Here is a 21,777-nt window from a genome sequence, read left to right on the forward strand (position 1 = left end):
AAAACCAATCACTTGAATTCTTAAAAAAAGTGCAAATGAAGTGCGTCCCCTGGGGATTTACAAGTGTTGTCAAGTACCATACCTTTGCATTGTCAAGGCCACAACGTTGCCTGAGGATTTTTAATCTTTCCAAGTAAACTGAAGGCCCCACTTCCTCCCCATTTGTGTTTCCTATAGATGAAGATACAGTGTGGGTAGAAGCAGGAACACATGTTCCTTCCATCTGAGGAGAAATTCCTGGAGGATGAGGGGAAGCAGGGAGGAAAAAAAAAAAAAAAACATCAAACAAGCATGACTGTCTTGGTCAGTTCCTTGAAATAAGATGCAATGGATGAAGAATCAACCAACTTATAAACTACCAAGCTATTCGCATTTGCTAGTATAGGCATATCAACCCTTCCATTTCCTTGCAAGAGTGACAACCGAAAACCAAGAAAAGAAATTGAAATATTTAAGAAGTGGCAGCACAGCAGCTCCAGAAGTAGTGCGGAGGCTGACAGCTGAAGACAACAGTGTGCGGAGAGGAAGATGCTGATGTGGATCAGCAGTAACCATGATGTCCAACAGAGAGAACTCAGCAATTAGCAGGATGGGAAATATTTGGAGTCTTCTGTCTTTTTCTAAGTTTAGTAGTGCTTCTGGGCAGACCTCACCACTGATTCTAACCCCTCTTTACCTCTTGTTCAGGTAACTTAAAGCTGCTTCTTCTTCCAGTTCAATCTGAAATAGTGATTTCTATCATTTTACCATTATAATTTTCAATCATTATCATGATTTCTATCAAGGCATGTAGCAAGGTTTTTAAAGCTTCCCTACCAAAAGACTACGAAAAGATTTTACATTATGAAAAAACCTTTCCATTCTGAAACTAATGGCAAGTTCTAAGACTTAGTGTGGACAGAGATTTGTTATCAGTTGTTTACTGCAAGGGTATTTAAAATAGGTAAAAGGAGAATTAAAGTTAAACATTTATACTTTAGTCTAAATAAAGCACAGTTGCAAGATGGAACAATATCCTTTATTGTATCAAACTATTATAGTTAAGGAGGAAAAAAAAGACAAAATTGGGGCACTTAAATTCTGTTTTGAAATATCTAACTGTTGAACTAACATTTCTTGGTTGTACAGACTTTTAAGATGAAAGGTATAATTTTCTGTCCTATCTAGTCAGACAGATTTAGGAGGTTCTGAAAGAAACATCATTTTCCTTCAGTAATTTACAATACAGGGATAGGAGAAGGAACAGTAGTAGGAGAAAAGGCTAAAGTTTCACAGGACACTGTGCAATGTGAAAGATATTAAAGTTAAAGCTAGTTTTGCCAGACTGGGTACCAGTTTTTACTGTCAGCTAATAATTTGCTACATTCCCTCCCTAATATTGCATTAAATACTAATTTGTGCTTATCTGCAATGGAAAGACTCACTAACAAACTAAGTGTTTTATAGTAATTTATCTAATTAAAAAGCTGATTTACTGGAAAGGGGTCAAACACCACTATAGAAACACTTCAAGTTATTTAAAATAAACTTTTTGATTCCACAATAAACAACACTATCAAAAAACCTCCTGTACCATTTTAGTAACCAAAAGGTAAAAGGAGAACCTGAAAGCTGCTGCTGTTATAAACTAGCTGTATACTTTGCAGAAACAATTCTTGATACCAGACACATGAAGCATAAGCTAATGTTCAACCCAGACTATAGGATATGAATTAAACCCACTTGTTTACCAAGCCTTTCAAATGTTTTCTACATTTAGCATGACAATGGTTATAACCTCTTTTTCTGTAAACAAAGACTGCATAATCCCTGCAAATGGTGCCTCATGAAGCAACACAGGTGCCAAGAACATACTTGACTCACTTTGGAAATCCATAAACCTCTGCAAATATTAGTTTCTACCAGGGGACATGTAACTGCTCTCCCTATATCTCTGCATCTCATAAATCAATCAGTTTTGCTATAATATGTACCTGTAGAAGCAGCAATACGTCCTTTCCCCTCCCGTTCTGTTTCTATCAGCCGAAGGCCTCTTTCCACATAGCTCTGGAAGAACTGAGAGGAGTTTTTCAGGAAGGGCTCAATGTCTGCATCAGAATATTTCTTTTTGTATTCATACAGCTCTGCCAGACCCTGGGAGGGAAGAGTTCCTGAGCGTTACTACAACTGCTGCATACACCGTTCTAATGTCTCATGCCCTCTTCCTTGCAGGAAGGGAGCACTTACCTCCTTAGTGTTCTCCTTGGAGCCAATCTTCTTAAATATTTCTGCCAAAATATCGTTAACTTTGGCCTTCGAAGCCTTTTCCTCCTAAATAAATAAAAGGAGACTTCTAAAACAAAGCAAATAAACACAAAGGGTAGTTAAACAAATCCACAGTGCCCTCACACCTGCTAGCTGGATACAGAGCTTCCAAGATGAAGAAAACCTTGAAGCGTTAAGGGTTTACATAGCCACTGTTTACATAGAATGAGTAAGGACATCAAACTGTAGCACTCTTTTGAAGCCGCCAGTGTTTAAAACTTGTTTTTGGTATAGTTAACTTTTAAAATGCAGTATCAGGCAGCACAAAACCTATGCTGCACACCTGAATGTCCTGGAGAGCACTTCATCCTGGGATATGCACAGAATATTCAGGTAATAACAGAAACACACTGCAAGTTCCCAAAACGGCCATAAATAAAAGTGAAACTAGAAGAGTATTTCCAACAGTAGTTGCATGTTGGAAAGGCAATTGCTATTTCATATTCCACAACCACAAAATTAAGCTTGTTTCTTAAATAAATTGCCTTACATTCCCTCTCCCTACCAACAGATTTACATTACTTACTGTGCGAGAAGCTCCTTTTTCTGTATCCTTATCAGCTTTGCTTCCAGTCTGGTCCATGGAGTGTTTCATTACTCTACACAGGTGAGCCTCCAGCTCAGACTCATTTTTGTTGTCTATCATTGTTAAATGATCTAAGATCTAAAAGGAGAAAAAGGGAATAAATTAAAAAAAAAGATAAGGAAAAGCTTTAGAGACTGCATGAACATCCAATTCAAAAGTACATGATTAGTGACTGCTCTGACCTTAGGCCCTTTCAGCTTGCACAGGGTGTGAAGCAGAGTCTTCAGTGTCCTTATAGGAAACTCACTCTTACATTGCTTCAGTTTCTCTTTGGGAAAGACCTTCATGAAAATGTGGATATCCAGTAGAATCCGATCCAGATTGATGCTATTAATGGTTTCCGGAAGAAGACGCACCATCCTCCACAGACACTGGAACAAGAGGCTGACTTAAAGCAAGACAACTCAAGAGAGAAGCATTTAATTAAATAAGGAGAGATTATACAAAACTATCATTGAGCCATTTCACTCTGCTACCACAGACATGCACCATGTCTGTCTGCTCAAGCTATATTTGCACTGGTACATACTTTCTCTTTTTAACTAGCTGTACTGTATCCAGATCCTTCTTTAGAGCTGATGCATAAAAGTAGTGCTGACTTCTCTACCAGTAACAGGAGACTGAATGCTTTGCGTGAAGAAATTTCAGCAGATAATGCATATATGCTGTGTACACCCCCGCACAGCAAAAGTTCTTTAGGTTTAACCTCATTAAGAGCACCTAACCTAAGTTGTCTTTAAATCATGCCAATTACAAAAGGGCATTCTATTATAAAAAAAGATCACACCCATGCTTTAAATGCAGACATTTGCGTGTTCACTCTGCCTATTCTTAGAGATGACAAAATACAAGCCAGCTCCAGCCTGGAACTGTTTGAATCCATAGTACAGTGCTGTGCCTAAGTAAATAAGCCCAGCAGGTGACTGCGCACCTCTGTAGGGAGTTTGTATTGGTACACACAAGCTTCTGTAAACTACTAGCAGGCGTTAAGCTCCCTCCTGGCATACACGAAGTCACTATATGTAACATCTAATTATAAGATTGTAATTATAAGAGTTATAAGAAATATTTCAAGTTATGGTCGCCAATTTTTTTTTTAAATATATCTGTTTTTTCAGCTAAGTTGATTCAGATAAACCAAGTAAGTTCAAAACCTCTACTACAGGCTCACCTTCATGACAAGTTCTGAAAACTTAGGAGAGCTGGCTGTTGCTAGCAGACTGTCTTGGAGCAAAACAAGCAGAGCACTGGAAGGATAAATTTATAACAGTTACACAGGAAAAGTGCTACACAAAAAAAGATGCCAACTCCCCACAGAATATCACACCAGAGACTGGGGTTAGTCCAGCAGTTTACGTCGTGTTGTGTAACGGCTCTTTCTTTCTTTCCAGCATGTTACAAGAGTTTAAGAGGAAGTCTGAACTACAAAGCATACAGAATCATACAAAGCTGGCTTGTTTAGCCTGCCTCTAGCTGTGCAGATTGAATGATTCTACAGACATCATTCTTTGCTTATAGAATGACTAACAAACTCAGCCATTCAATGAACACACAAGAATAGGTGAAGAGAGGCAGTAATTGTGCAATTTTCATTATATACCTCAAGATGTTGGTCTGGTCAGACTTTTCCAGAACTTTCACTACCAAGAGGTTGACTGATCGGATGACCTGCTCACCCTCTTCAATGTCTTCAACCCGAGAATCCAGCATTAATGTAATAAGACCATGCATTAGGTCCTTCAGCACGCCAGTGGAGGCCTCTCGAGCCAGGCTCTCTATCTGAAATAGCTACAAATCAAAGACAATATTAGAAGTTTTCCCTGCATGCAATGCTTTAATATAGGGATTTTTCTAGACTACACTGTCAAACCATTTGACATCCCCCCCGTCTCTCCCAACATTAAACAATAAAAATGCAACTAGGAAGAAAGTTATTTCTACTAAGTGACTTCTGAAAATACTTAGGCCACCAACTAAGCACTCAAAAGGTAAGGACTATTAAAACAGAACTTAATAAAAGTGTTAGAGTGGCTGTATTCTGTAGAAGCAACAAACAGACCTTCTTCCCTTCCCCAGTTTCTCATTCCCCACTCCCTCTCAAAAAGGGTGCATTGGCGAGCAGACAATTAGCAACAAACCTTCATACATAAGATTCGATAGTAAGCTAACTTAGCTTCAGGACAGACATTCCATTCTCCTGCAACTTCTGCACAGAAATGATTTGCTTTTCGCCTTAACTTTTAGGTCAAAGCCTTACCGAGATCATGCTCCCAATAATACAGCTGTAAAGTTTGACTATCTCATCTTTGTCTAGCTTCTCATCTGCCATGTGCGTATTGTAGATTAGCCGAAGCTGCATAAATGTAGCTATTAGGAATTGGTCAATGTGGCCAGACATAGCTTCTGCTTTGTCTTCCTGTCTGAGAACTTCATCAATCTAAGATTTAAAAACAAAACACCCAAGTCAACATAATGCAAACAGTGTGAAATAACTATAATTTAAAACCTTTTATATAGGAAAGGTCTTGCCCTGGCCAATTCATTTGCCAAGGCACTTGTATTCTAAGCTTTCGCCTGAAATCAGTAGCCTATTGCTAATCCCAATACAACCAATTATTTTAGAGAACTGCAATCCTATCCTGTACACAAGTGAAAACATGAAATGCTGCATTATGGATTCTGGAACTAACAGCTTTATGAAATCTCCTGGATAAAATACTTCTAAGTAGTTAAGTCACCCTAGAAACATGTAAAAGCTATGAGGCAAGACAATTCTTTTGCTGAGGATATGTAAAACAATTTACATATAAAAGTTAAGTTTCACTGGCTTTTTCAAACTTATAGCACAGATACTTGACAAAAACAGATACGCTTTTTTTTTTCCTTAGTGCTTTGTGTTAGGAGTCTATTCTACATCATCCAAGTGGAATTTCTATTGCTAAAGCGAGTCAGATGGCCCCTGTGCACTTAGTTTTGTCATCAGGGAGATTCTGAGCAGAGTCCATGTCACCTGACATGATTGCTCCACCACAGTGCAACTCATCACCCTCGCAGAAAAATAGTTCAGTACAGTGTGATTAGTTGCTACCTTAATTCACTTACCTGTGCCAGAGCCTGGATGCTTGTATTTATATCACCACTGGCTACTTGGGAAATGACAAAGTTGATAGTAGAAGCTGTGTTACTGTGCATGTCATCAAAGTGTGGGGATACAGCACGGATTCTGAACAGTTGAAGAAAACAGGATTCATTACTCTTTGGAGAGAGAGCTCTAATTTACACTGAACTGCTATATTTCATTGACCATTTAGAGACAAGGGAAAAGGACTTCATTCTTCACAGAGGATACTCAAGGAAGGAATCATTCCTTTTAACGTCTATTGCACTACTTTTAAAGACACTGACTTATGATGCACTTACAAACTCAAGAGACTTTTACTAAAAAACCACACAAGCAGAACTCAGGTTTTTCATTAGAAATAACTGCTCTCCAGATTCCAGAACAGTACAACAGACTGTCACTTTGACATCTCTCTTCAAATTAGCTGACACTACTTTCTTGTGTAAACAAGTCTGAATGTAGAAACTAGCAGAGTCAATTCAGCTTCTCAAAATAGTTTTTAAGTAGACCTACTGGTTTCACTTAGGAGTTAAGACTAGACTCACTTGGGCTCAGGAATCAAGACTGGCTCAAAGATGTCATCTAGTTTGTGCTGTACAAGTGCTGGCATCTCACATCTGACAGTACCATTGTCATTTTCAATTTCATCAAGATCCAGCTGAAATTCCCGTGGAACTGTATGCGTTGTCTCAGAGTGACTGCTCATGTTGCGATTTTGGCTATAGAAACCAGGAGAGAAATGTTTATTATATATACACAAGAGGCAAGAGTACTAGCACTAGCATCCACTGGTAGCCCTAAAGCTCTCATAACAGAATAGCACAGATTTTGAAGTTCTGATTTTATTCAAGCCTCATAATAACCCCCTTTGCCTTTCCCCTAGCCATTAGTAAAACAAGCTTTTGTAGGCCAGAGGAGTAGCTGCTAGTGACTTGCCTTCCTCGTTTCTCTTATAACCCACCACGAGACCCTCTGCATCTATGATAGGTATGCACTGGTTCATTTTGAGAGATATCTAGCACAGTTTAAAGTAGTATTAATGGAATACAGTGTTAGTGAGCAGGCTGGTTTGTTTTTTTTTTTTAAAAATTATGGATAGGATGCATACATACATAGCAACCTTGCAAACTCATCTGAACCTAGGACTCCTAGCATCCCACATGACTTGTACTGCATATCAGATTTTTCAAGGAAATGTTCTAATACGTAGTTCTCAACAGGGACTTTTATTCCAATATAGTGAGCAAGGGGGTACTGTTGCTCCAGGCTCTACAATCCACACATGCTCATTCATTTCTGCGCTGTGTGTCTGCCCTAACAAGTTAAGAACAGGGTCCAATCAACACCAAGTTTAATGTAACACATAGGAAGGTCACCCAATATTTCTAACAGCTGCTTAACATGGAAGGACCATGTCTGCCTGTAGTTTTAATCTATAGTCACCTTGGCAGAAACCTGTATTTTTGGTTTCTTTCTTTTCTTTAATTCAGAGACCTGTAAATAACCTAGAATTTGCCATGGTAAACCTGTCACCCTCAGGAAGGGATGACTAGGGTAGAAATTGAAAGATACAAGAGCCTTGCTACCAAGGAGTTAGTGGGCAGTACTTACATCCTATAAGTGCGATACATAATTCTGTCCATGGAGAAGCAGTGAAAAAAGGCACAAGACCATTTAGAAAGATTTCAAGACAGACAAGACAAAAAAGTTTCAGACATTTTGTTTTATATTATTTGGCCAATTTTCACAACATGCAAAGATGATGATACAAGAACTAAAATAACATTGCCAGACATGATATTAGCACATACACTATGCAGGCTACAGACCATAATTTATCATTACATACTTGAGTTTGGAGGACATGTCCTCAGCTGGTCCTTTCCGCAGCATGCTAGCATTAGCACTGATGTTTTGAGTACGCTGAGGTTTTTCCTCTGCCTGTCTCACTGGAGCAGCAGATGGTCTCTTGGCTGACCGTTTTATTCTTTCCTCCAGCATGCTCATGTCTTTCTCAGAAAGCTATAACACACAATGCTTTCACTCAATTTGAGTTGTATGGATTTTAGAAATCTTGGTCACCTACAGGAGGTATGCCACTTATTATTGAGGACTGAAGTTCTCCAATACCAAGGGTATGAACTGTCAATGCTACCATCCATCAGCAATCCAATAGGGCCACTCTGGACTGCCAGGTGCTACTTGAGGAGCTAATTAACCCACACTGACAAGCTGTAATACTGAATACAGCTATTTCTAGCCCACATAATATCCAAGAAACAAGCCAGCTTGAACTCAAACTGTGGTACTACCATGTATTTCTAATTGTTGCTTGTGTTGCTGCAAAAAACCAACCAAACAAAAAATCCTCACCCACCTTCCTACAGCCCCTATTAGGAACCCAGGCAATGCTTTAACACTATGGACCCTACCACAGAAGCCAGAGTCCTTCTAACAGTTGACCCATTCAATGTACTCTTAATTCACCCTGAACAGAAGGTAAGCCAACTGAACACTCCAACTCATGCAGTGAAAAGAATCATATTTATCTGCTTACTACAGGGCCAAAGGTTACCAATGACTACGTTTGAACAAAAGCAGCCATGATAATTTTGTGGGAAGTACTCTCCAGCATCCCTATGATTTGGAAACCTTCCTGAAAAGCCATACATTTGGGGACTAGATGGACCATACTGAAGCTCAAAAAGCCATGGTCGGAAGGGGTTGAATTATTCAAGGTGCTACAGTTCTTTTCTGAACCTTTAAAAATTCAAAAGCAAATGGACTATGCAACTCAGAGGGCAGCAGATTGCACTCTGAACAATAGTTAAAATAAGATGGGAATCTAAAACATTAATGAAAATGCAAAACTAATTTTCATGGAAATGGTTACCAGAGAAAATAAGTCACATGAAATTTCAACATTTCAGGAAATTGGGAAAAAAAAAAAAAAGGGGGGGGACGAGGGGGAAGGCAGCCTTGCTTTCCTGCTCATCATACGCCATAAAACATCCATCCAATAGCTTGTATGCACTATGGCATATAACAGAACGCAAAAAATTTGTACAGGCATTAACATATCTATCATATTGTAATCAGTTTAAGTGCTGCTAGAAACATTACCAGGACCACAAAAATCAGAGAATAGAACAAGAAAAAATGGTCTAACCTTGATTCAGGTTAGAATTCAGTACACTTAATCTGTTGTGCACAGTAATTGTAGACAACACAGTGACCTTGCTTTCCACTGCTGGAGACTGAAAAGTGAGTTTTGCCACCTTTAACTTTCACTGCACTTCAGATGAAATGGCCAAGTATGATTTCCAGAGAACAAAACAGCAGCAATACAAAGCAACACAGTACTGACACAGACCTTAAGCACTGGAGCACAGTAAGATAAAGCAAACTAAACTTACCAGACTTCAACTACAAAGCAGTTAGTGGAAACAGGCATAAAGAAAAAAGCTGAGTACTTGATGAAGCCCCAACAACTAGCCTTTTTTGACCAAGTTATCCAAATACAATTCTAAATCACAAGTGTTACCTATACAGTTGACTATAAAGCAAGTTACTCTTTATAAACAATTTAATTCCCATGAAAGTCAGTGTCTTGCTCATTTTTTCCAATTTAGTTTTTCATTCATGAACACCCAGGTTATATATCCCACAATGAGGAATTAACTAACAATTAACTTTTAGTGGATCTATGGTGTTGCAAGTTATTTTCAACGTTACAAAATGCTCTTGACACCAACAGCAAGATATACCACAACCAATCACAAGCAAAACAGTGCTAAACACTACAAAAGCATAAGGATTTGAAAAAAAAAAAAGTAAAAAAAATAATCTTATTTCCAGTTACACTCACATTTCCAATCAGCTTGAACACTTGGTCGCCATGAACATTATAGACAGTCACAATGGTGTTCAGTGCAGCATTGCGCACAGTGTTGTCCCTATCACCAATATGAGTTGCCATCTCTTTTAAGGCTTTCCCTGGAGTTGGCTGGCATACATTCATGCCATATGATTCAACCAGACATCCAAGCTCTTCCAGGCATTCTAAAGGAAGAAAATGACACGTGCACATTCAAGTTTAAAGCTGCTGGGCAGAGAGCCCTCCCAATTTCCATGTTGCTTGCACAACTTGAACATTCACTGTAGAGAAGTGTCAATCACGGTGCTGATGATAGATATACTCCAGGTGATTTATGGGATGAATAGTAAACTAATGGTTCAGACTACTTCACACAGACAGTATCTAAAAAGCTGTCAGTCATCCCTATACCCTTCAAATATTTCCCATTACCATATATGAGCAATGTTACAGTTAATGTCACATCTAGGTGGTTTAGACAATTGTGAGCTTGCAATGCTATATATCATGTATATAGTTTAACTTCCCGGTTATATCAGGATAAGACATTTTCAAGGTGACTAGGGAGTTGTTTGAACTACAAACACCATACCACAAATAATTTCTATAATAAAGTTGAAACAGATGTACAGTGTAGAGACATTTCTTTCCAAAGTCTTAATCAGATTAACAGATTCCCTTAGTCACTTGGACAATAGTACTGTCACTGTTCTCCCCAGTACTGTTTCACTAAGACAACAAGCCCACTCATGGGAGACTCAATCTTGATGCTGAGAGCAATTTAACAGATTGCTCATCTTTGGAAGGTACAAAGACACCAAAAATAAAAAGCAAGGTGATACTACTTTAAAATCCAATCCTTTAAACAATTACAAGCATTTGCATAAAATTCTACAAAGAGGCAAATGTCACATTCCACCAAACATTATTATGCTGGGTTTTTCAAGATGCAAAACAAAGCAATTTCAAGTACTTTGCAATTGCCCAGTTCATCATGCTGTTTCCCACCTGCACGCTGTTTTGAGTTTTTGGATTTTGTCCCCTCCATGATGAAAGTGAACATCTTGCTGGCTGGATAGATGAGACACATCCTGTTCAGAATGGCACGTACATCCTTGCGGATGACATCTTTCGGTTCTCCCACCTAGGGGAAAAGTCAAAAAAAAACAATGACGGGGGGGGGGGGGGGGGGGGGGGAGAAATACAGAATATTTTAAACAGTCTCATGTTACTGTCAATTAGTCTAAATGTTAGGAAACCAGAATTATTCTCAATGCAAAAACCCTTTTTGGTAAATGGCTTCTAAAGGCAAATATGCAATATAGAATCATAGAATCGTTTAGGTTGGATAAGACCTTTAAGATCATCAAGTCCAACCATTAACCTAGCTAGCACTGCCAAGTCCACCGCTAAACCACCATGTCCCTAAGTGCCACATCTACATGTCTTTTAAATACCTCAGGGATGGTGACTCAACTACTTCCCTGGGCAGCCTGTTCCAATGCTTGACAAACCTTTCAGTAAAGAAATTTTTCCCAATACCCAATATAAACCTCCACTGGCACAAATTGAGGCCATTTCCTCTTGTCCTATCATTTGTTATTTGGGACACTGACACCCACCTTGCTACAACCTCCTTTCAGGTAGTTGTAGAGAGCGATAAGGTCTCCCCTCAGCCTCCTTTTCTCCAGACTAAACAAACCCCAGTTCCCTCAGCTGCTCCTCATAAGGCTTGTTCTCTAGACCCTTCACCAGCTTCATTGCCCTTCTTTGGACATGCTCCAGCACCTCAGCATCTTTTTGTAGTGAGGGGCCCCAAACTGAACAAGGTATTCGTGGTACGGCCTCACCAGTGCCAAGTACAGGGGGACGATCACTTGCCTAGTCCTGCTGACCACATTATTTCTGATACCAGCCAGGATGCCACTGGCCTTCTTGGCAACCTGGGCACACTGCTGGCTCACATTTAGCCGGCTGTTGACCAACACCCCCAGGTCTTTTTCTGCTGGGCAGCTTTCCAGCCACTCTTCCCCAAGCCTGTAGCGCTGCATGGGGTTGTTGTGACCGAAGTGCAGGACCTGGCACTTGGCCTTGTTGAACCTCATACAACTGGCCCCGGCCCATCGATCCAGCCTGTCCAGAACCCCCTGTAGAGCCTTCCTACCCTCAAGCAGATCACTCCTGCCCAGCTTGGTGTTGTCTGCAAACTTGCTGAGGGTGCACTCAATCCTCTCATCCAGATCGTTGATAAAGATATTAAACAGAAGCAGCCCCAATACTGAGCCCTGGGGAACACCACTTGTGACTAGCTGCCAACTCAATTTAACACTATTCACAATATGTTTGGAATGAACATATTACAGTATTTGATGGTATCCTGCTATACTCCTAATGAAAAATAAAGGTTAGTTTCTGTACAATGAACTGTACCTTTAGGATAAGATATGGGATGAAAGAGGATGCTTCATTTTCAGTAAGGTGATACTCTTCTTGACTCAGCAAATTGAAAAGCAATTTAAGGTATTCAAGTGCTTTCATCAAAACACTTGTGTTGGTATCAAAGAACCGCAGGGTAAGCCATTTTAAGATCAGATCCAGGCAGCTGATGACTCCATCTTTTTCACTTTCCAAGTGCTTGAAGGAGATAAAAAAAAGTTGTGCAAAATGAAACACTCTGTTCAAGAAAAGAACAGAGAATAAGGAAAAGATATGCCTGATAAGACTGTCTACATTTATTGGTTGATTCTTAGAATCATAAGTACTCACTTTTAACTTACACAGCTTTCTGGAATTCTAAGAGAAGTCTCCAGTGAGGAAATTTTCCCTTCTCCCAAGAAACAATATTAATACCAACTTCATTATTCCTCTCAAAATTATTTTTATGTACATTAAGGTTTCAGCTTCACAGAACAATAGCCCCTGGCTCCTCAGAGAATTCCAATTTGATGTTAATTCAAGCAGAATCTTTCATAGCAGAGAATAATTCTACACAACATCATCTACTACCACAGATGCAAACTCACCTCAATCATAACAGCCAGTGCTTTGTTGTGGTGCTGAAAGTCTGCATGAAACATCTCATCCTGTAGCCATTTGGCCACACAACTGGACATCTGAGTTTTTAGCTGCTCAATATACTCATCACGGGGAGTAGTGAAATTCCACTTTAACACCTGTAAAAGGCAGCATTTGCAACTCAAAGCAAGCAATACCTTTTCTTCCTGAAAGAATCTGCAAATTGCATTCCTTTTAATTCTGCTTTAGAATCTGTTTTTAAAGTCTTCTCATTATCAACCAAAAAAAAAAAAAAAAAAAATCAGTGGTGTTTGCTCACCTTGGCTTCCATGAAAAATTTTCTCTATGTGGAGTGGTTATCTTTAGGCCATTACCTTAATTATTATAATTTAAAGTGGTTGTTTTTAAGCTACAGATAGGCCTATTTACTAGCAAGTTACAAATAACATGCGTGTTTTAGGTAACAGAATTTCCCTACAAAAGACAAGCTTGATAAGTGAGGCTTTTCAAAGTGAGTATATTAAAGCATATATCCCAGAACTCTGAAATTAGTCAACTGATTTCAGGTAAAAGCTTGATGATACTTCACAACTGAAGACCACCTCTTAGAAGTTATAAAAAGGCCTTTGGCTTTTATAAGAGCGTATAAATGCACAAAATTTGAAAATCAGAACAGAAACACCACAATAAACCAGATATTGGCCTGAGAAGGTCAACTGAAGAACTAGATAATCAATTTAAGGGATGGACAGAGACTATCACTTTCATACCACAGCATGTTTAATTCTACATTAAAAACCAAAAGAATGCATTAAAATTACACTCCTTCAACACTTGTGAATACATTCAGATTTTTCTCACCTTCAGCCCTTTCTCATCTTTCATTCTCTGTTCTTTCCCATTTGGGACTATGATAAAAATAGGACCCGATTTATCATCGTCTTCTTTCAGATTAGGCTTGCTTAGCACTTTCTTCCCCTGTACACCCTGAAAAAAGCAAGGTATTAACAGGCAACACAAGACCTACGTATGCCTCAGTCCTATCAATTGCAAGCGTTAGATACCAGCCAACCTCATGCTGCCTATGTGTACAAGAGCCAGAGAGAAGCTGGAAGAATAACGTTGATTAGAATTTTAGAAGTATGTGCTCTGCTGCTGTGGAAGCAATACCCATAACAGTGTGCACAGTAGTACCCTGTGAAATATGACACATCACTCTCAACCAGTGTGCTAGTCACCCACACGCATCCCTAAAACCCAACGGGGTACCTGTTTGATAGATCTGCTCTTTGTCAGACTTGTACTGCCTTTGCTGAGGCTTGTATTAGCTTTGGACAGGCTGGTATTGCCCTTGGACATACTGCTATTAACATCTGACTGCTGTAAATAAGCCACAGAAAAGGCTTTGTTGTTAGACAGCCATTTACTCTTAAGAGTTACCATTCCAAACCTTTTAATGTGTTCACAGCAAAGGCATCAACTCTAGCATCAGAGTTTTGACAGAAGAACACATCGACTTAGGCAAATCTACAACATCCTTCCAGGTTTGTTCCATTCATTCCTGCCACGAATCTGAACCTACATCAAATGTTCTCATCACAACACTACTTTAGACAATGGAGGCAACGGGACTGTAGAACAATTTGGCTTTTTTTTAGTTATACACACACCGGACAAACTTTAAAGTTAATAGCAAAAAAAAATTACTGTAACACAAAACAACAGAAAAGCCTAGCCACAAATTCAAACGTAATCAGCTGAGATTATTATTATGCATTTAAGCATCTTCCTTTCCTTTTTGCACTTGTGACTGAGAACATTTTACCCTTCATATGGTAAAGGAGAGATTAATTTCTTTTGATACATGGGTTCAAAATTACTGTTCAAAGTATAACATTGGAACTGCAATGGTAAGAACAAATTCTCAACAGCACAAAATTAAGAAGGTCAAGCAGATTTAGAACATAGACCGAGCTGCTCACAAGACTGCATTTTTGACAACACAAACTTTAAGAACTAAATAAGTAAAGACAAAAGTAGCGATTAAATAAGCGATATGGGAAGACCTGCCATTTCAGAACTCATACAAGCATAAAGATTCCCAGTAAAAGCAGGCCCTAGGAAGGGCTATAGTCTTCTACCTATAATACATTAACAAACTACAGCTATTAACTTTATAGAACTGATTTTATACATAATGAAATCAACATACCTTAGCTTTAGAGGAGGTTCCTCCTGCTTTGGCTTTTTTTGGATCAGGCTTGGATTCCATGGTATTGGACCCTGAATCTTCAGCAAGTGCTGGAGAAACAATAGACCATTTCAAACTACCAACAAGCCCATTTTAGGTCAGCACAGTTTTCCATTCTTAGGACAGAAGAAAAACTGTTCATGGATAAAATACGCTTATCACACAGAGGTCTGAGGATTTTAGACCCATAAAATAAGTTCCTTAAATTCCATGTTAGCATACAAAGTTTTCATAATTAAGATGATAATATGTTAGCAAATTTGTCATTATCAGAACAATTAAAAAATGCACACACAGATATACTGTGCAGGCTAATGTCTAGAGCTGTAGTTGCACCCAGTTTGAGCAGGCAAGCTAGCCCCAGCAGAGAGATAAGGCAGGGCTGCTTCTTCAAATCACTTGTCCCCTGATCCTGTTACCCTGTCTTATGCATCAGCACAAGCATTCTGGTAGTACCACAGTGAACTACACAGAAGAAATACTCCAGATAAAAATTAATGCAAAAACATTTAAAAAAAATGTTATGTTAATATCAGATTAGTATTACAAAAAACCCAACAACCAGCCCTCTAGTCCATGGAGTTCAGCTTGAATACCAAGCAGGTATTTTCAAAGAGCAGCTGACAGATGGTTGTGTGGAAAGGAAAAACCCTCCTACATTGGAAGCTGACTCAACTGCAAGACCAGAACTGCAGACAGCACTCAGTAGATTACAGAGCTATTTGTGACCCTAACTATGCTGAATTCCTCTCCTCCTGCTAAGTATGTTTCAAGTATGTTTCTTCCTCTGGCATGTCAAAAGGCTTCCAAACCCACCCTTTCCTCAGTTGTTTCCCAGAACATAAGAGAAGTTACCTGATGCAGGCTGGTATTTGGCTGGAGCAGCTCCCCCTACCACCCTGGAAGATGCTTTAGCAGGAGGAGCTGGTTTCGCTGGCATGTTGGCTTTGGCTTTCTCAAGCATGGCCAGTACCTGGTCTTTGGAAGTTGGCTAGAGAACAGAAGCAGGGAGAAAAAGTGATAAATTCAGAAAGATTAGTGATACTGATTACTAATATGTGCCACAGACAAGGAAAATGACAGTAGTTTGAAACAGGCTGTTCTCTGTTTAGCATCTTCCAGGATGCTTATCTTAAAACATCAGTGTTTTCAGGTATTTCTGTTCTGAGATAAAACACCTTTCCATTAAGTTTCTTCTGCAAGACCTATGGGAAACATGAACCAGCAATCTCTTCTAGGTGAGCAGTCCTATGACGTTAATGGAGTGCCCTAACAGTGATTAAGCTACTCAAGAGTCCATAAGACACACCAAATTGCTAGAAGCCATCTTAAAGCATGTGTTCAAAGGCATACAACAGGACAGTAACTGGTATGGAAGCTATCTGCAGGTAGATTTTTTCAGAAGGAAAGCAGAATGAATAGATGTCAGGCTCCTGAAGTTATGAACCTGTGGTAGCAGTAGACTCTGAGGCAGAGAAAGCTCTAACTCAAGTCTCCTGATACTATTTTCAGCCTCCCCTGAAAATATTCAATGCAGACAAGCTTACATGACGCAAGATAGCATGCCATGAGACTGTAAATGTGACTTGTTAATATCCACTCATTCAAGGTCACATTATCTAATCTCAGTGACAGAAAATACCTTCAGCTTGCTGGTGGCTTTTGCCATCTTCTCAAAACCAAGATGCATCATAAAGAATGGCAGGGCATCCTGCGCCTTTTTACGCACATCCCCATTTCGATCTTCAAGGCAGGAGTACAGGTGAGGCACACACAAGAGTAGGTCAGAAGGAACAGAACGGAGGGTAGGCAACTTCTCAGCCAACCAACCAAGAAGCTGAAAGAAAGTTTTATTTTAAAAGTTTTTGAATAAGTGCTCACAGTGCTCTGTCAGGCCACAAGAGCCTGAATAGTAGTCCTTCACATACCTCTATGTAAGCAGGAAAAACACCCCACCATTTGTTCAGAGAAATATTCTTAACCAACATAAATTTTCATGTCAGCAATTAAAAAAAATTTAAAAATTAGGTGTAGTATGTTAATACCCAGCTGTCTTAAAACTTGGGAGCCTGGTCTCTTAAGACTGCATGGACTGTTTCTTCCTTTTGAAAGTAACATCAGAATTTCAGCTACACTTTATCAGTCTCAAATATATTAAATGCCTCCACTTCAGTTCTGGTCTTCATTACCATGTGGTTAATTTGAGGGAAAACACACTATCTCTTAAAATACTAATCAAAATAGACAAAAATGTCATTTTGGAGGCACTGAAATCTGAATGACAGCTATCATCAGGAAGAAAGGTCATTATTAGCCTTTTGAGGTTTAACAATTCTATGTCAGTATGAAGACACAGCTACTTGTTTACTCATGTAATGGTAGCATTGTGTCATTTCAGTCTGCATAGATAAACACAGTCCATAGGCAAGTAAGGTTATTTTGATTAGAGTTTAATCCATAGAAGCCTACCTCTTGTCTTAGGAAAGGATTTTCTTTTTTGAGCTCCTCAGCCAGGTCTTCCCCTTCCAACCACTCTTTCATGCCAGTTTGTTCAGCCCAGGCATTCACAGTTGCTAGTGCAGCAGCACGAACATTATTCTGTAGCAAGAACAAGATTTAAAAATAATAATCCTAAAGAGAGGTCAGAAGATTACAACAAAAAAGGCAATGGATTTATCCTTCCCATGAAAGCAAAAAGCTTCTACATCACAGGCTTTGAGATCTGTTTTTCTTCATGGCTTAAGAAGTCTAAGATTCAGAAGATTTTAGTTTTAGTGATGGTATCAGCTGCAGAAATCACCAAATCAGACACTCTACTTAACTACCATCATTTTTAAAACATAAGTTTAATAAAGACTTAGCACATTCATAAATGAAGGCAAGTGGGTTATGGAGCCTGTTATTAAGGCACTCATTTAGGACACACATGAGCAAAAGTCAAGTCAAGAACAGGGGAGTCTTCTAACTCCTACCAATTTCCATTTTTAGTGGTTTTTTTCCAAACAAAATTTAGAACAGCATGCTTTTTTGAAGCAGCTATGTGAAGTCAGGAGGAGTCAGATGGAATACTTAACAACCATGGTTCTTCAAAATGTTATCAGTATAGACATGATTCCATACATACAACTCTCTCCTGTAGACTGAATTTCTGAAGCAAGCTGATAATGTAACAGACTCATTTAGCTTTAGTATGAATCAATTTTCAATGCAAAGGTAACATCCAGTCATGTGTCTAAACAAGAAGTAAGCATCCTTGCAAATAAATTTTTCTCAATGAGATTAAAGATGGGACAAGAAACAAATCTTGTGCTGCACATAAACAGATACTCATCAGCCTCTCTGACAAGGCCTTGGTTCCCATCACTCAAACTTAATTTGTCCTCACTCATGCTACAAGCTGTTGATTTTCCTCAACTATTCAGTGGGTCCACTATCAACATTCCGAAGTAGGGCCCAAAAAGCATCCTCCTCATCATCAAAAACTCTAGCAATTGGATAATGGCTTGGGACAGGTAGATGCAGTTTCTGCTCTTTTTCCTACTCACATTCAGAATAGAGACATCTGAAGTATGCCACCACTTCTGGCATAAGACACTGGCATCTTCCCAAGCCTCCTTCCCCCATTGCTTCAAATAGCTCTTTCACATGGTCCTAGCTTTGATTTTGACATAGCACCTTGACAAGCTCAACACTGACATTATACAAGCTTCAGTGTCAGTTGTGAGTGCCCTGTTTCTACCTACAGTTCAAAGGTCTCCTACACAGTGACACAAAGACAATGTACATTGGAATCCACACTGATACGCTAAAAATAACAGAAGTTCTACAAGCAACTTTACCAAGCAAACTTGATTGGAGTCTAACATAGTGTATTTTCAGCATTGCAAGTATCACAGGAATCACCACATTTCATTTAAAAGCTGAATTATGACACTGACTGGGCTTATTTACAAGCAGAGGAATACAGCTCAGGCAGAACATATATTCAGGCACACATTCATATTTGGATAGTAAGTTATCATTTAGGCAAGAACCTTTCAAAAAAAATTTGTAAGCTTCCAAAGAAGTTTTAACTACCATCCACCTCTCAAAAGCAAGTCCAAACAGCAATAGTTATTCTCAGGCATGACTCAGATAGTGAGCAGCAAAAAGGAAAGAAAAGTTGATGAGTGTCCTACCTTACTGTCTCCTAGGACTGTAATGACAGGAATGCCCAAATTTTTCACATGCTGTTTGATATTGGGACCCATTGCCGTTGCTAGCTGCTGAAGGATGCTCAGTGTTTGTTGCACCTGCACATAAACAAAAAGTCTTTGAATAAAATACTGCTACAACCACATGCACAAAACTCCCAAGTCACATGGGGAAAAGTAACACTGCTGTACATCTAGGCCTTTACTTTAGAATGCCTGCTCAATGATATCTATTCCAGACTTCAAATTAATCACACAGATAAATACTATTTCTATATTCTGAGTAAACTGAAGTTCAACTAAAAATATTTTCAGAGAAGGGACACCTCACTTTTGTCACAAGTGGAGCAATTATCCAAACATTTTTGTGGTTGGTTGGTTGTTTTTTTTCAATTTGCTTGCATTACATTCAGAGTAGGGTAGATTTTCCCTTTTTTGAAGGCCTTTATTTTTTAATACAAAGACAAATACTTATAAAAATAAGCAAATATACGATCTGGAAATACACAGTTCACTGTTTTCCAGCTGTTGATTTCATGACATTGTAACAGACTGAGTAATAGGCAAGGTTCAGAAATCACAAATAGTTTGTTATAAGTTCTAAGCTGGGAACAGCTGAAACAGGATTTTGAATAACATACCAAGATTTTATTAGAGTCATTGAGACGACTCTTCAAAGCAGCTGGAAGTTCTCCTATGTTTGGCTGTATGAACTTAGCATCATTTATTATGCTTGTCACTTCATCTAGACCTTCCTTTCTGATCTTCCAGTTTTTGTCCCCAATCTTAGACACTAGTTCAGCTGTGATCTTATCACTGTAAGAGAAAAAAAAAGGTAAACAGCCCATTTTCTTAGTTATGTGTCTTTTAGTATTTAAGTGCTTTAACACCACAGATTTCTGCTTCGAAAGTGTTTATAAACACAAAGTTTTGAATTGCAGTGGAAGTATGTCTTCAGGTTGTAGAATTGAAACCTACCCAATATCTGTTCTTGGCAAGAGATCCACAACATCATTCCCCACATCCTCCTGTTCCTCTTCCTCACCATCATCCCCACCTCCCCCACTGTGCCTGGAAATGCCACGAGTTGGTGTTGGTGCTGTCTGCCCTTGCATCTGCAAGCAACACAAAAATCAGAAACACCTATTTCACAGTTTTTCATTTGACATTAAAAATAAAAACACTTGCATGATATGAATGCGCTGTCTCGGGGTGATAGACATTATGCTATTCAAACCAATCCAGAAACTTTTTAAGTTAGTAATGAAAAAAAAAAGTAACTATTGACATAGCTAGACATAACAAGTTTGTAGCTGCTTTGGTGAGCTGTCTTAAAAAAATCTGGTTCACTTACAAAAACACAGGTTAGACCACAATATTACTACAGATTCCAGCTACTGAAGTTTCCAAGTAGTTTTAATGATACTTGGTAGTAAGAGAGCTACACTTCATACCTTTTCAAATTCTGCATCTATCTGGGAGAGAAGGGCTGGCTTCTCATCCTCAAAAAACATTCGCAAAGGAGGTCCCATATAAAGATACATGACTCCCAGCAAGGTAATGGCAGAAGTCCTTACAGCCTGCCAGAAAGAGGATAAAAGCACTCAGTCTTCAAATTAGGGACTGATAATAATTCAGGATTCAAATTCTACATTTACTCACTGGGTTAGTTGCAGCAAGAGCTGTCTTCACATTACTGATGAAAGCTTTGACATTCAGTCTGTGGGAAAAAGACATAAGTAAAACGCAACACAGGAAGTACCAACAAGAAAAAAAATCATCACAATACGCTAAAGAAAAAAAAAGTGCTGAGAACAGGTTCATACGACTAACTTACAAGCAGAAGGTATTTCCACTTATAAAAAAATATCACAGGCACAGTGTAGATGGTAACTATTTAAATAGCTACCAAAAGAGACTGCTTTGGGAAATAGCCTACTATGAAAATCAATACAGTAAACATAAGTGATATCAAAGACTGCTATTATTACAGCTGGAAAGTTTCTTGAACTACCTCACCCATATGATTGCTAGGACTGAAATCCTGAGGGATGAGCCTAGAATCATTTTAAGCACCTGAAACCTGGCTACATAATAAAGGTGAGAGAGGGGGTTGTTAGTCTGTCTCAGGATCCTCCAGAAAGACACAAATTTCAAAGAGAAATTTACAAGAGAAAGAAGGGAAGGTTTAGATTATTGCATCTTCTATACCACCACTGAATTCAATAGAAGAGAAAACAGGCATTCATGGAAGCTTCATTTGTGCAGCCTCAAACACTGCTGTTCTAGCATTATATCTACACATAGATTACTTTGCTGGAAATACATACTTTTGGGGGAATTTACTGAAGAAGAGAGTTTATTTTCCAGATTCAATCAATGTTACTATCCATTTAATAGCTGTGAAACAGCTTGGACAGGCATAGTAAC

At 38.9% G+C, this 21,777-nt stretch overlaps 1 protein-coding gene and 1 non-coding gene across 5 annotated transcripts in view; both read right to left on the minus strand.

The window, feature by feature from the left end:
• The window catches only part of CKAP5 (cytoskeleton associated protein 5), a 54,585-nt gene that overhangs the window by 3,573 nt on the left and 29,235 nt on the right, over window positions 1-21,777 (minus strand). For 3 of the 4 annotated variants that reach the window (XM_069784539.1, XM_069784537.1, XM_069784538.1), the window contains exons 19-44: window positions 21,010-21,067; window positions 20,802-20,927; window positions 20,326-20,462; window positions 19,989-20,163; window positions 19,333-19,446; window positions 17,624-17,752; window positions 16,797-16,991; window positions 16,010-16,145; window positions 15,116-15,204; window positions 13,765-13,890; window positions 12,912-13,061; window positions 12,319-12,522; window positions 10,897-11,032; window positions 9,880-10,073; window positions 7,861-8,033; window positions 7,623-7,646; window positions 6,557-6,730; window positions 5,993-6,113; window positions 5,148-5,327; window positions 4,491-4,678; window positions 4,062-4,137; window positions 3,073-3,261; window positions 2,831-2,968; window positions 2,227-2,310; window positions 1,974-2,133; window positions 83-237 (exon numbers count right to left, since the gene is read on the minus strand). In XM_069784539.1, coding sequence (XP_069640640.1) covers window positions 83-237; window positions 1,974-2,133; window positions 2,227-2,310; window positions 2,831-2,968; window positions 3,073-3,261; window positions 4,062-4,137; window positions 4,491-4,678; window positions 5,148-5,327; window positions 5,993-6,113; window positions 6,557-6,730; window positions 7,623-7,646; window positions 7,861-8,033; window positions 9,880-10,073; window positions 10,897-11,032; window positions 12,319-12,522; window positions 12,912-13,061; window positions 13,765-13,890; window positions 15,116-15,204; window positions 16,010-16,145; window positions 16,797-16,991; window positions 17,624-17,752; window positions 19,333-19,446; window positions 19,989-20,163; window positions 20,326-20,462; window positions 20,802-20,927; window positions 21,010-21,067 — 3,631 coding nt within the window. The remainder of the gene's footprint in view (window positions 1-82; window positions 238-1,973; window positions 2,134-2,226; window positions 2,311-2,830; window positions 2,969-3,072; window positions 3,262-4,061; window positions 4,138-4,490; window positions 4,679-5,147; window positions 5,328-5,992; window positions 6,114-6,556; window positions 6,731-7,622; window positions 7,647-7,860; window positions 8,034-9,879; window positions 10,074-10,896; window positions 11,033-12,318; window positions 12,523-12,911; window positions 13,062-13,764; window positions 13,891-15,115; window positions 15,205-16,009; window positions 16,146-16,796; window positions 16,992-17,623; window positions 17,753-19,332; window positions 19,447-19,988; window positions 20,164-20,325; window positions 20,463-20,801; window positions 20,928-21,009; window positions 21,068-21,777) is intronic. The other variant, XM_069784540.1, reaches the window with a different exon arrangement.
• LOC138685557 (small nucleolar RNA SNORD67) lies at window positions 5,833-5,943 on the minus strand. The gene has a single exon (XR_011324857.1). It is a non-coding gene; the product is annotated as a small nucleolar RNA SNORD67 (small nucleolar RNA).

The sequence above is a fragment of the Haliaeetus albicilla genome, chromosome 5 (genome assembly GCF_947461875.1).
Source record: "Haliaeetus albicilla chromosome 5, bHalAlb1.1, whole genome shotgun sequence".
Taxonomy (NCBI): Eukaryota; Metazoa; Chordata; class Aves; order Accipitriformes; family Accipitridae; genus Haliaeetus; species Haliaeetus albicilla.